Source organism: Crocuta crocuta, unplaced genomic scaffold (assembly GCF_008692635.1).
Source record: "Crocuta crocuta isolate KB4526 unplaced genomic scaffold, BGI_CrCroc_1.0 scaffold279, whole genome shotgun sequence".
Lineage (NCBI taxonomy): Eukaryota > Metazoa > Chordata > Mammalia > Carnivora > Hyaenidae > Crocuta > Crocuta crocuta.
In genome coordinates, this window is record NW_027551570.1 from 907795 (window position 1) to 921430 (window position 13636).

At 35.9% G+C, this 13636-nt stretch overlaps 1 protein-coding gene across 1 annotated transcript in view; it reads left to right on the forward strand.

Annotated features, from left to right (window-relative positions):
• LOC144220578 (zinc finger protein 385D) overlaps positions 1-13636 on the forward strand; it is a 296357-nt gene that overhangs the window by 174045 nt on the left and 108676 nt on the right. The window contains exon 3 of the mRNA XM_077750884.1: positions 8408-8518. Within this exon, the coding sequence (XP_077607010.1) occupies positions 8408-8518 (111 nt within the window). The remainder of the gene's footprint in view (positions 1-8407; positions 8519-13636) is intronic.

Here is a 13636-nt window from a genome sequence, read left to right on the forward strand (position 1 = left end):
TTTATATCTTTTTTTCTTTTTTTCCTTTTTTTTTTTTTTTTTTTTTTTTTTTTTTTTAAAGGTTTCTGCTTCTGGAAAGCGATGATGATAGGAAAGCAATGATGATATTCACTATTATTGCTATAAAAGTAATGAAGTAGTTACTTTATTGAGTGCTTTCTGTGTGCCAGGCCCAGTGCTGGGCTCTGTATACACTTTATATAGTTCATTATTCATAATACCCCAATGTGATCTCCCCTCCATTTTAGAGGTAAAGACCTACAAGCTTAGAAAGATTAAAAAAAGAACAGCTAGCAAATAAGAATAGCAACATTTCAGACTACATCTTAACCATTTGTTACTTCTTATTTGAGGGGGAAAGAGGAAGGATTAGACTTACTGCCATATGTTGTAGCTGTAGGAACCTAGAACTGGAATGTGGAGAATTGGTTTGTCGTCCATTTTCTACTACTGGTACTTCCCGTCTCTGGGCTTTAGTGGGATTGTCAGTAGAATGAGATGGCAAAGGAAGATCTCTCAGTTTCTTTCTAGCTCTAAAATGCTGTGGTTCTTAACAAAGTGACACCAATACAGATATCTGTGCAGTGCTATTTAAATTGTGACAACCTAAATATCCAACAGCACAGAATAGGCTAAGCAAGCAAATTGTGGTACAATCATTTAATGAAGTAGTATGCTACCATTTAATTTGTAAATATGAAAACTGATGTTAAATGAAAGTATTCGTAAGATAGATTGTTAAATGAAAAAAAAGAAAAAGAAAATATTACCCGTTAGGCTTACAGCTATATAAAAATATGCATAAAGACGTTCAACTGTTGTGTAATAAAGAATTTGGCTATCCTTGTCCTTAGTTTTTAGATTTTAGGTTAAACTCTAAAATCTTGGAATTTCCTGAGTGGTAAGTGGCTTTTATGAATCACTCACACCTTGGATCACACCTGAGTTTATGCTAATGAGATGACTCTGGCTGGAGGCCAGTCACCAGAAAGGCTATTAACCATGTGGTTAGAGGTTTGGGCCTATCAGTCTGGATTTCCAGGAAGGGAAATGCAGCTAGAGATTGAGTTCATTCACTTGCCAATGGCTTCAATTAATCAGTCCTGTGTATGTGATGAAACCCCAGTAGATACTTATTAACTCCAGACAGCAAGGTTTGGGCAAACTTTTTAGCTGTGAGGGTTTGGGGAATGGCGATGCATTGTAACTTCTTGGAGAAGTGACAGGGAAGCCCCTTGTTCAAGATTCTACCAGACTTTACCCTTTGGGAGTCTCCATTTGGTTGGTCCTGATGAGAGAGCATGGGGCAAGCTGAGGGCAAAGTACAGGCTAAGAACACCCTCACTTGGATACTTCCAAACTTGTGGCTCCATTCTGAGAACATTCTAGATTGCTGAAAATGTTCTCTATGTTTATTGGGATGGTGATTAACATGGCAGTATACACAGGTTAAAAAAGCAACTAATGATACACTTCATATATATACATGTTTTAATATTATTATACATCCATTTAAAAAGTTAAGGCAGGTTGGGGGGCGGGGCGCCTGGGTGGCTCAGTCAGTTAAGCATCTGACTTTGGTTCAGGTTATGATCTTACAGTTCTTGGGTTTGAGCCCTGTGTGGGGCTCTGTGCTAATAACTCAGAGCCTGGAGCCTGCTTTGGGTTCTGTGTCTCCCATTCTCTCTGCACCTCCCCCACTCACCCTCTGTTTCTTTCTCAAAAATAGGTAAACATTTAAAAAAAAAAAAGTTAAAGTGGTGCCTGGGTGGCTCAGTTGGTTGAGCATCCTACTTCAGCTAAGGTCATAATCTCATAGTTCATGAGTTCAAGCCCCACATGGGGCTTGTTGCTGTCAGCCTGTCAGCACAGAACAGGATCACACCTGAGTTCCCATCCTCTGTCCCCCTCTCTCTCTGCCCCTCCCCTGCTCAGGCTCTCTCTCAAAAATAATCAATACAACATTTTAAAAAGTTAAAGAAAAAGGCCAACATTGCAGATTTTTCAAATGAACAAATTTGTTGCAGGATTAGAATAATTAGGATTTTTTATCAGTGTTTTCTAATATGTGATTAGAAGTAATATAAGCTCAAATTTTTCTAATTCATAGTTGATGTAACAAATCCACCAGGACCTCAGCCCAGTGTCAGCTAGTACTACAGAGTTAAAGGACGAGGACAAAGGACATCACAAAGTTTGTTAGGGGTACCTAAGGGAGCCGGGCACAGAGTGAGAGGTTGTGTCTCAGCTATCTGTGCCTCTTACTAGTTGTGTGATATGCGGCAGGGGCTATGAGGGCTTATCAGTAAATTGTTAGGATAAAAATGATGCATCTAAACATAAAAATACACAGTAAATGCCTGTGAGTGTCACCTTTAGAGTTATTGTTACTGGTCATTGTCACATAGAAATACCAGGTGAAAGAGACAACCTTTATATTTCTGAACTTCTCAACTTTTCTGGCATTTAAGTTTTTATTCTTTGATTTTAAAACTGAAAGCTGCAATAATAATAGGAAAAGAAAGAGAGGAAGAAGTCTTTAGAGCAGGAAATACAAACTCAGGGCTAACCCCCACCCTCGGAAAATACAAGGGGCATTTTAGAGCTGTGGCTGTCCTTCCTATGCTCATTTACAAATCAATTTAGCAGAAAGCCCAGAGGGGAGGTGAGGGAAAAGCAAGACCTGAGATAGAAATGCAAAGATCCTTAAGCCTAAAATGAAGAAAAACATATTCATTTGGCTCTAAGTAAGGCCCTAGGCAGAGTTTGAAATAGAATTTTAGGCTAGAGTTTGGGTACGCATATGAATAGGGAGTGTATCATTCTTCACTTTTGCTTGTTTGAGGGGTTGGATAATGAGCTTAGAAAATTTTAGCTATCAAAATATCTGACTGTAGAAATTAGGTAAATATGTATTAAAATATCATGTAGAGTTTACCATTTAATTTAGTTTTTAATTCAGTGCTGCATGAGTTAAGGGAAATGTATTGAAGCTTTTATGGATCTGATTTCTTGGTGTTGCATTTTTAGTTTAGTGTCTTTACTTTTTACTGGGAGGATTTATGTTTCATTCATATTTTTATGGTGATTTTATTCCCAGGTCATTATTTTCTAAACTGTATGCATTGAACAAGGATGTTAAATTTAAAAACAAAAAAAAACAAAAGTTTTGGTTATATTATTTTAGAAATTACTTCTTTAAAATAGATGTTTTATTGCAGGTCATCTTGGAGAATTTAATATTTTATTCTGGACTGTGAATGTCTAGGTTGTAGCACTGAGGTTTCCTATAGTTTATTTGACCCAAGAACCCCTACACACATTGCCTAGACAATGTGATGTGTACACACACGTGTGATGCCTACACACGTTGGCATCGCTCGATACTGATTTTGTAGAAAAACTACTAATGATAAAATGCATGCACACGGTAAGGTGTCATTGTTTTGACAGATCACAGCCTGTTGAGGGAGGGGTGTTAACCAGCACATATGACTTTTCTGTTACACAAAATGTTTGATTATAATGATAAATAATGGTATATTTAGACAAAATGATTGAAGTGGCTGTGTGGTGACCCTTGGTTGATAATACATGCGACTTTTAGTTACCTAACATGTGGTATCATTTAATGAACTATTTAACAATAGAACTGGTTATTATTTAGATTTTCCCCTTTCATGATTCTTTGTTATAAATGGTTTGACTTATAGATATATATATTAGAGAGGTGAATAGGATTCGTGCTCATCAATAAAGTCTTTAAACATCATTTTGTTGTATTGAATTTCTAAAACGATAAAGATTAGTACTTTTGTTGATGTAACTGTCGTTTGTGAAATCCGTCGTTGAAATATAATTCAGTGAGGTGGCATTTTTAAAAGCGTACTGGGAAATAAAATTGCCTCTGAAGAAGAGTACACTACTTTGCATTTTGAAATTTGATTTTATAGTCATAGTGATCAGAGCATCGTTCAATTCAAACAAAAGAATTAAATCTAGAGAATCTGCCACATTCGCATTAAGTGTCTAGTTCCAAAACACCTCCTACACAAATGTGGATGGAATGTGACAGTCACTGCTTCCCCAGTGTTCCTTGGAAGACCAAAATAATATGCTACTCATCATTATATGATAAAAACTCACGCTGTTCATTTTCAGAGAGCATCTTTAATATAAATGTATAATGTATTTTTTATATTTTATAGTGTCCTTCTAAGGGGACTTCAGTACTCCTAAATGGGTTGTAGGCATAAATCATCTTATCCCCAGATGGAAATGGGCCCCATTTATGCACCAAACATATGCAGTAGTTTATGATAAGACAACTACCTCAAAGTCTGTGACCTTTTTCTGCTTTTAATTTTCCCTAAGGTGCTGGCTGAAAGGGAAATTATCCCCAAGTGTTCTCTGTGATTGGTGTCAGAGAAGTGTTGTGATGGCATGTTTAAACAAGTGTAAGAGTGATCCTAGGATGCAGAATGAAGGCTGTTGAAGCAACCAGATTCACACATTTGTGTGGCTGTTGGCTTGTCAGGCTCTGTGCATTTTCCATTTAGGCTCTGAGGAAAGAGGGATGAAATGGGGTTGTGAAAGGTTTGGAAGATTAGCTGAAGTAGGGGACTTGAAGGAAAAAAATATATATGTGTATGTATTTGTGTGTGTGTGTGTGTGTGTGTGTGTGTGTGTAAATAGGTAGAGAGAGAGAAGGAGAGAAAAAAGAACTTATACCATGTTTGTACGTCTAAGCTAAGAAAGAGACTGTAGCCTTTTTCTTTTTATTTATTTTGAGAGCAAGAATACAAGCAGGAGAGGGGTAGAGAGAAGGAGAGACAGAATCCCAAGCAGTCTTCGCGCCATCAGTGTGCAGCCCGATACAGGGCTTGAACTAATGAACCCATGAGATCATGACCTAAGCTGAGATCAAGAGTCGGACACTTAACCAACTGTGTCACCCAGGTGCCCCACAAGAGACTGTAGTTTTAATTCAATTTTAATGTGTAGATTAAGACACAGAACTGAATTTAGGAATGACTGTGTGTTAAGACTCAAAAAGATGATAAGAGTTAACTGGAAACAATTCACATGTTCACCGGCTGACAAATGGATAAAGACATTGTGGCATATCCATACAAAAGGAATACTACTCATCAATAAAAAGGAATAAGCTACTGATGCATGTCACAACACGGATGAATTAAACACATCATACTGAATGAAAGCTGTCAGGCAGGGGTGCCTGGGTGGCTAGGTTGGCTCAGTGCCAAATAAGTATCTTTTTTTAATGTTTATTGATTTATTTTGAGAGAGAGAGAAGGGGAGAGAGAGAGAGAGATCGGGAAAGAGGCAGAGAGAGTGAGAGGGAGAGAGAATCCCAAACAGGCTCTTCACTGAGCACAGAGCCTCCTGATGTGGGACTTGAACTCATGACCATGAGTTCACGACTTGAGCTGATATGAAGAGTTGGACACTTAACCAACTGAACCACCCAGGTGCCCGCAAAATGATGACATTTTTATCAAGATGAACCTTAGGTTATTCTTGACATTTTAACTATTTAATATATAAACCACCTAGCCTAGTGTTTAGCTCATAGAAGGCACTTAATGAGTGCCATTATTTTTATTGTACATTAAGAATGCCTAGACAGCCTAGTGGGAATTGTGACTATCTAGACAGAAGCTTTCTCCTACTTACCTGTGAAGACAGCCTATGAGTGAACTGGTTCTGATAATTTGAAATATACAAAAGGAGTGGAGTTTGTCAATGGCTTATTGAGGGTAGTCAGCAAACTACAATGTATCACATAAGCTGAATATTAGAGGTTATTTCACAGACACATTCTTAGCTTTGTTGTTTATGTCAAATCATTTCTAACCCATTTTAACCTATTGTGAAGACTCGCATAAGAATTTTATTTCTGATGAGAGTTAAGAGTTTGCAAGCATTTGACAGAAGTAATGGCCGTATGTGTAACATTTAATTTATTTCAAAATGTATCTTGGCCTTGTAAGGTAATAGTAGTGTGGCAACAATGACTATAGAAGCCTGAGACTCAAGTTAACTCTGATCTTCACATGTGATAGAGAAAATATAATAGCCAATTATTGACTTCTTTTTTTTTTTTTTAATTCTCTAATAAATTTATTTAAATTTAAATGAGAGTGGTGAATTTTTCCTATGCCAAAATGAAAATTCTGAGAAAGGTTTTAAACACAGTTAAAGAGAAATTTATTAATACAATATATCAAAATTAAGACATAAAATTGCTCAATCAGAATTAAATCAGAAGTATCCTCAGTTACAGCAAGGAGCAAACATGGACATCAGCATCAATGAGGAGGTGAGACATTTACTGAAACTGTTCAGTAGAGCGAGCCAAGTAAAGGCCAGTCAGTGGGTAGCAAATACTGTTAGTGTTCATGAAACCCACATAGTTCTCACATTTCCCAGCTTCCTTTGCAGTTAGACTGGTGCCATGTGCCTAAGTTGTAGCCAGTTCACTGTAGACAATGAACATGTGCAAGATATACTATGTTCAAGCTTTAATTAAAACCCCTGCTCAAGCATCCATTTTCTATCTACAGTGACCGTGGAGACCATGTACTAATAGCATCATGAGATGAAAGGATCTCTGAACCTGGGGAACAGCCCCCAACGAGAGCCACCTTACTCAAGATGTCACTGAGAAAAAATCCTTTATTCTGTTAAGTCATTGTTATTTCAAAGTTTGCTTTAAATATTATAGAATAGCCCAGAAAAGTGCTTCTGAAATTTTGGTGGGCATAAAAATTATCTGAAGACCTTGTTAAAACATGTTTCTGAGTGATCTTTTTTTTCTTTTGTTAATAAGGCTTCATGTCCAGCATGGAGCCCAACACAGGGCTTCAACTCACAACCCTGAGATCAAGACCTGAGCAGAGATCAAGAGTCAGACACTTAACTGACTGAGCTACCTAGGCACCCTTCATTCTTATTTCTAACAAATTCTCAGTTTTTCTTGATGCTGATGGTAAACATTGGCCTAAATATAAATACAAGTAAATGTAAGATTATAAAAACTATCTAAACCTAGAATAAAAAATAAACAATACACAATATGTTAGCATTAGCAAATATATGTTTAAAGATATTTACTGCAAAATGTCTATAGACCCATCCTTGGGAACCCTCATAACTTATAATTCAAAAGTATTTTCTGATTTTGGAACATACACATGGTACATACATTATGTAAATCAAAGAAGCATTTCATGATCAAACAACATTAATATTTCTGCAGTAAAACCTCTGAATATTCATACTAAGTGGGATAAATATAGACTATAAATAATTTCAAGCAAGTTGTAGTAATGTGTTGATCTCAAATGAATTTGGGTAAGTTTAGGTTTGAATTCCAACATTTTCAATTTCAAGCGCAGGACTATGGACCAATATTAGAAAAAAAAATCTGGAAACAAATGATCATCAAAGAGTTATCTTCAAGTTATGGTTCTTCTTAACATTTATACTAAGCACAATTATTGACTTCTTAATGTGCTTAGCACTAAATGTGCTAAATAAATTTCACATATTATTACTGTTAAACCTCATCACCACCTTAGGGTGACACAGATAAGCAAAGAGATTGCACCAATTATTAAGAAGCAGATCAGGGTTTTTATCTGACTCCAATAGTTAAGAACCACTGACGTAGACTGTAGGACAAAGCTGGTGAGTTTTATCACAGCTGGATTGCTGATACTATGTGTTTGGTGTCACTTGACCTATCCTGAGAATATGGGATGGAGAGAGATAACTAATCTGGTCTAAACTCTCTGAACCTCAAATAATAAGTTCATAGGTTAGCAATCTATACTCAGGGTCAAAAAATGATTGTTGAATGAATTGATAGCTCAATACATTTGAATTCTTAGAAAGTAAGTACCTCTATATTCTTAACATAGAGAAGATACCAAACAAAGCATAAGGTTAATGTTGGATTATGGTGCATAATTTATTTTCAGAACTGCTCATCTGACCGAGTCTATTTACAAGTCCATTTTGAGGAATGGCATAGACACACTTCTGTGTAAGATTGTTGGCATTTGCAATAACTTGAGTTTTGATAAACCTTTAATTATATTTTAAGGTTATCAAACTGAGACAATTGTTGATAGTAAATGAGAAAAACAGTTAGTATGCAAACTCTAATGGGTACATTTATCATTTTCTTATCATACTGAGCATCGAGCTTATTGTCTATTTTCGAAGAAAGTAGGAATGCTATTTCTTAGAATAAAAATGTTTTTTATAATGTGAGCAGTAGATTCAAGCTGTACAGATTGGCTCTTTAATGAAATAGGCAACATTCCAATGGAACTGACAAGCTTTATTTCTATTTGTTGTATTTTCTTTCTCATTACAGATGGACCCGATTCAGAAAGCTGTAATAAATCATACATTCGGGGTTCCTCTTCCTCATCGAAGAAAGCAAATCATATCATGCAACATTTGCCAGCTGAGATTTAATTCTGATGTAAGTTTACCATTTAGTATTCACTGAAAAAAATGTATTATGCTGTTCTAATCTTGCACAAGAGATTCCTTAAACGTTTTTCTTCAGTAACTGAGCACGTCAAAATTCAAAGATGACATTTTTAACTCCTTATGTCCTTTAATTTTGGAGTTTATTCTATTATTTTTGGTTGCTTACTGTGGAAACATCACACATACACAATATTTTGTACTTTCAATTTAATGGTATTTTTTAGTCTCTTGGGAATGCTAACTTTAGGTAATACACTTTCCTTTGGAGAATAGTCCAATTAGGACCAATAAAACTTTCAATAAACTATACCTCTGAAATAAGATAGGTCCCAAATTATATCTCAAGGCCACCAGTTTGCTTTGTAAAATTTTTTTCTACCTGCCTTGATGGTCCCCAATTCCAGATCAGCTCTTGTGTCTTTAATGATATTTGTGTTACAGCTCTCAAGTTATTACCCCAGAGGTATTAGTATTTTAATAGGAAGTTTTAAAGATCCCAAAGCACTCAAGCCCCTGAGGAATAAAACGTAAGTGGAAAACATGATAGAAAGGAGACATTCATGGACCTGACCAGTGCTTTGCAAACTATTCACAGAGAATTATTCATACTTTCCGAACCTTTTCTAAGGGTCAGAAAACCTCTGGATTCATCAGAGTGAAGCTAATTTTGGCCTGTGGCCAATGTGGAAAATACTGCCTGCCTGCTTTGGTGTGGAGCTGGTGCTGAAAGATACAGAAAAGAGAAGGAATGTTGATTTAGAAGGCCTAGGAATAGAGTACTTTTTCATACTTTAGGCAAACAGAGGACCCCATCCTGCCAAAGTGACTCCTCCGAGGTGGCGTTATCTTGCCCTAAATTGATGTGCAGTGTGGAGATGACCAAATGGATCTGGATTCTGGAGACTGTTAGGCTTTTTGAAAATTTCATCTTTTTAGGCAAGTGGATCCTTTAGGTGCTCTGGTGATGAGAAGATCATACATGGTAATCAGGCACAGAAAACAGACATGACAGTAATAAAGCATCTTTTTTCTTCTGTGAGGACATTTCATTTTGTTTAAGGACTGCAACTATCTTATGAACTCAGAGTAAAATCATCAGGTAGTTTTATAACATTTCTTCTGTTGGCTTAGAAAAGAGTAGATTGCCTGTATAGCTAGAACCTGAATGGTATGCAGGCAATCTAAAGAGAGGTTTATGGGTTTTTGTTTTGTTGTTTGTTTTTAAATACTGAGTGCTTTAATTGGATTTGAGTTTTAAGACGTTTGCCATAGTTTAATAACCAAAAACCTTTTCACCTGATAAATGTTATATAATGATCTCCTCCTTACAACAGTTGGAGGGAAAAAAGGAAAGGAAAAGAAAGAGTCCTCTCGACTTGTAAATTAAAGTTCTGTCTGAACTCGGTAGTTACAATTTTGATCATTTCTAAACATTTAGCGAGCAGTCATATAGTTCTGTAATTGCTATTTTAAGTGGCTCTTTCTTGATTCTTTCTTTCTTAAATTGTATTGATATTTCACTTTGGAACTGATCAGATAATGATGTAAAAGTCTCCCAGGAGCCATATTGTCAGCTTCTTACAAGTAACGGGGGCTATTTCAATATCTCCTCCTGCCAACGATTTCACTGTCAATATTTTCCTCTGTGTTAAGTAAGTTTCCTGTAAACTGGGAATCAGAAAGAGACTTCAAGCTCACTGAACCCAATCTCCTACTAAACTTGAGAAAACCATCTACCACATCCAGGCTAAGTCTTTAGTTGGTTATCTCTAACTATGGGTCACTCACAACTTAAAGACAAATGTTCCTTTTTTGTTGTTTTTGGGTTTTTTTAATGTTTCTAATTCTGTAGATGGCTATGCATGTCATATTTGAAGTCTTTAGAATTACTACTGGGTATGCATTAACATTGACATCAATAATACATTTAATAGTTCTTTTTTATAAAATGTCATCTTGTTTTATAAAATGTAATCTCATTTTATTTCCTTGGTGAGAGAACAGCAATTTATTTTGCTAATGGAAGTTTCAAAATCAGTATATATTTATTGGGGACAGTTGTTTCTCATTCTCACAGTTTTGCTTTCAGGTATGTGCTTGGCATGTGATCCAAGGAAAATGGCCAGGGTATTTGGAGCACGTAGACTAATTAATCTGGGCCACAATTACACAATTGCAGACTTCCACCCCTCACTGGATGGTTACTGCATTCATCTTCCATTGCTGCTGTAATTCACCGTTGACAAACTTAGTGGTTTAAAACATAAATGTGTGATCTTCTAGTAGTGTAAGGGAAAAGTCAGAAATGGGTCTCACTGTGCTAAAATCAAGGTGTTGGCAGGGTTTTGTTCCTTCTGGAGGCTCCAGGGAACAACTCAGTTCCTTGCCTTTCTTTTCCAGCTTCTAGAAGCTACCCTCTTTCCTTTGCTTATGACTCCCTTCCGTCTTTAGGACAAGCAGTGACCAGATGAATCTTTACTGCATTGAATGACTCTGACCTTCACTTTTCTGACTACTTCTTCCATGTTTAAGGAACCTTATGAGCACAATAAATTCATCTGGATATTCCAGGATAATTTCTCTGTTAGGAAAACAGCCGGTTTGCACCCTAATTCCATCTGCTAACTTACTCCCCCTTTGTCATATAACAGAGCATATTCAAATTTTCCAGGGATTAAGACTTATATATCCTTATTCTGCCTACCATGAATACTCATTCAGATGTTTGGCTTAGATTTGAACTGAATTTTATGACCACTTGAATTTATCAGATAATTACCAAGTATAGTTTTGTTGCTGTATATAAACTGGACATGTGTAAATTTATTGCTTTTACATTTTTATCTTGAACCTTAAATATAAATTCTCTGTGCAGTGTTAATTTTTGAGATTGCAGTTAAACAAAAACAGGAAGATCCAATGTTACTGATTTTATAGATGACATAGCAACATTTTACCTATGATTTACAAACAAAATACAATTATTACAGAGTTGAAACACAGGAGTGGAAACTCTCTTAGAGACTTAAAAATGTCTCTGTAGCATTATTATGTCAATAAGGGGAACCAATATGCAGGAAACACAAGATTTGTTTACTATTTACTGGTCATGTCCATAAATACTACTTTTATAAAATATTTAATACTGAATGCCAAGATCAATTGTATTTATTATCCATTCATCCACATATAAGAAAATAATCTCTAAATTAAGAGAAAATACAAATGTTTTCTAGATAGAGAGATACAGATATATCTCATATTTGACCATTTTAAAGCCAAGAAAAGGCTTTATAATCCCAATACAACTGCATCTGCTTCTTCCAGGTAAATCTGGAATTTGTCTTCTTATTTCCATTATTAAACGTAGAATTATTCTGAAAAAGTAACACTGTGATTTACTTGTATGCTTCGTTGCATCCTTAATCACATAGGAAAGTATTTTGCCTTATGAACCTTTTTACATTTCAAAGCTTCTTCCCTTTCCAATGAAAATAATAGCTTGTTTTTCTTTGCATCTCTGCATCATGAAAATTCAATTTCCTTTCCCTCTATGCTTTTATTTATTTTGTTAACCCTTCACACGATAAACTATGTAGTTTGGTTTTATGCGATTCCTGCTTCCTGTACAGTACATTTTCTATTTTTGGCCCTGGAGATATCTTTTTAAATGGCATATCATACTATATGTACTTTAAATGAGATCGCTTTCTTCTGGTATAGGCTTTTTCTTTGAAAAAAACTTTTCTTGACATTTACATGAAACACACAGAGGTTATGCAAAAAGTTACCAGTTAAAGACCAAAAGATTATAATTTGTCCAATTATTTTATCAGCATCTTAAAATAAGCATAAATTACCATTGGCCTGGGTAAGCTATTAAGTGTACCTTTGAAAGACAACTTAGAGCAAGACCATCATGGGTGTAAGGTTATTTCATAGAGGTACAAAATGATTACTCAGTGACTATGTCTCAGGCCCAAACGAAAGAATGATTAAGTTGTAGCATCTAGGAGTCATTGTGATTAACCTCCCGACAATAATATTTCATAATATGTTAGGAACAGAAGAAAAGTTATCGTTATTTCCCATGTGAAAACTGAGTTGCAGAAGATGTAGGAGACCTACAGGCTACCTGGCCAGTCACTGGCCACACAGAATCAATTTTCACGCTTGTCCACTGTGCCTGCCCCATCTGGTTCAGGCAGAGTACCAAATCCACCCAAAGTCTCCAGCCTATGGTAATGATATGGCTGGAGATCTGTGTGCTCCCAGAGGGAGGGCCTGGGGGCTGCTTCCCTCATGGAACTAACCGGATGTGACAGCTGCCATGGAGGTCATCTTCACTTGCTCACAGGTTCTTGTGAGGACACTCAAATGGCATCACCCATATTCAGTCACACAGTTTAATCATGAACATGGTGAAAATGTAAATATTGGTGCAAATTACTGAGAGATAATGTAGTCGCAGAATGTCCTTTATGACTCAGGATTGTCCAGCATCAATAACGTCAAGGGCCTGTTCTGTAAATCCGAGGGGAAAACCACCTTGGAGCCCTTGGGCCCCTTCAAAAGGGATCCTTGGGATTCTCACCAATATAATTGCTCTAATTTTCAACAGTATGATAAAATAGAAATCATTATTATTGTTCAACATTTTAGAACTCAGAAATGTAGTGAAGTTAAGCAATGCATCTGAATTTAATCTATATCTCTGTGTTAACTTCTGTAACCCAATGAGGCAATATAATGATGAAGTTGCTAAAAGGAACATTTTTTTCCTATCACAGGACCAAATTAGATAATTAAACTTTTGTAACATCATATCTTAAGATACATCTTTTAAATATTTATATTATTTATAGGGATTGATATTAAAAGGAAATACTGCTTAGAGGGACAAAAAAACTATTAGGGGCTGTACTGGACTTGCACAACCACTCTTACTTCTTTCTACTTTTATTTTCTAAATTTCCTTTACAAGCATGCTTAAATTTTATAAAGGAAAAAGGAACTGTTGCAGCCACTATCCTATTATGGCTTTTAAATCACAAACTTTGTCCTAAATTATAAATTGCATTTTGAAGGCAAATTCAAATTTGGATGC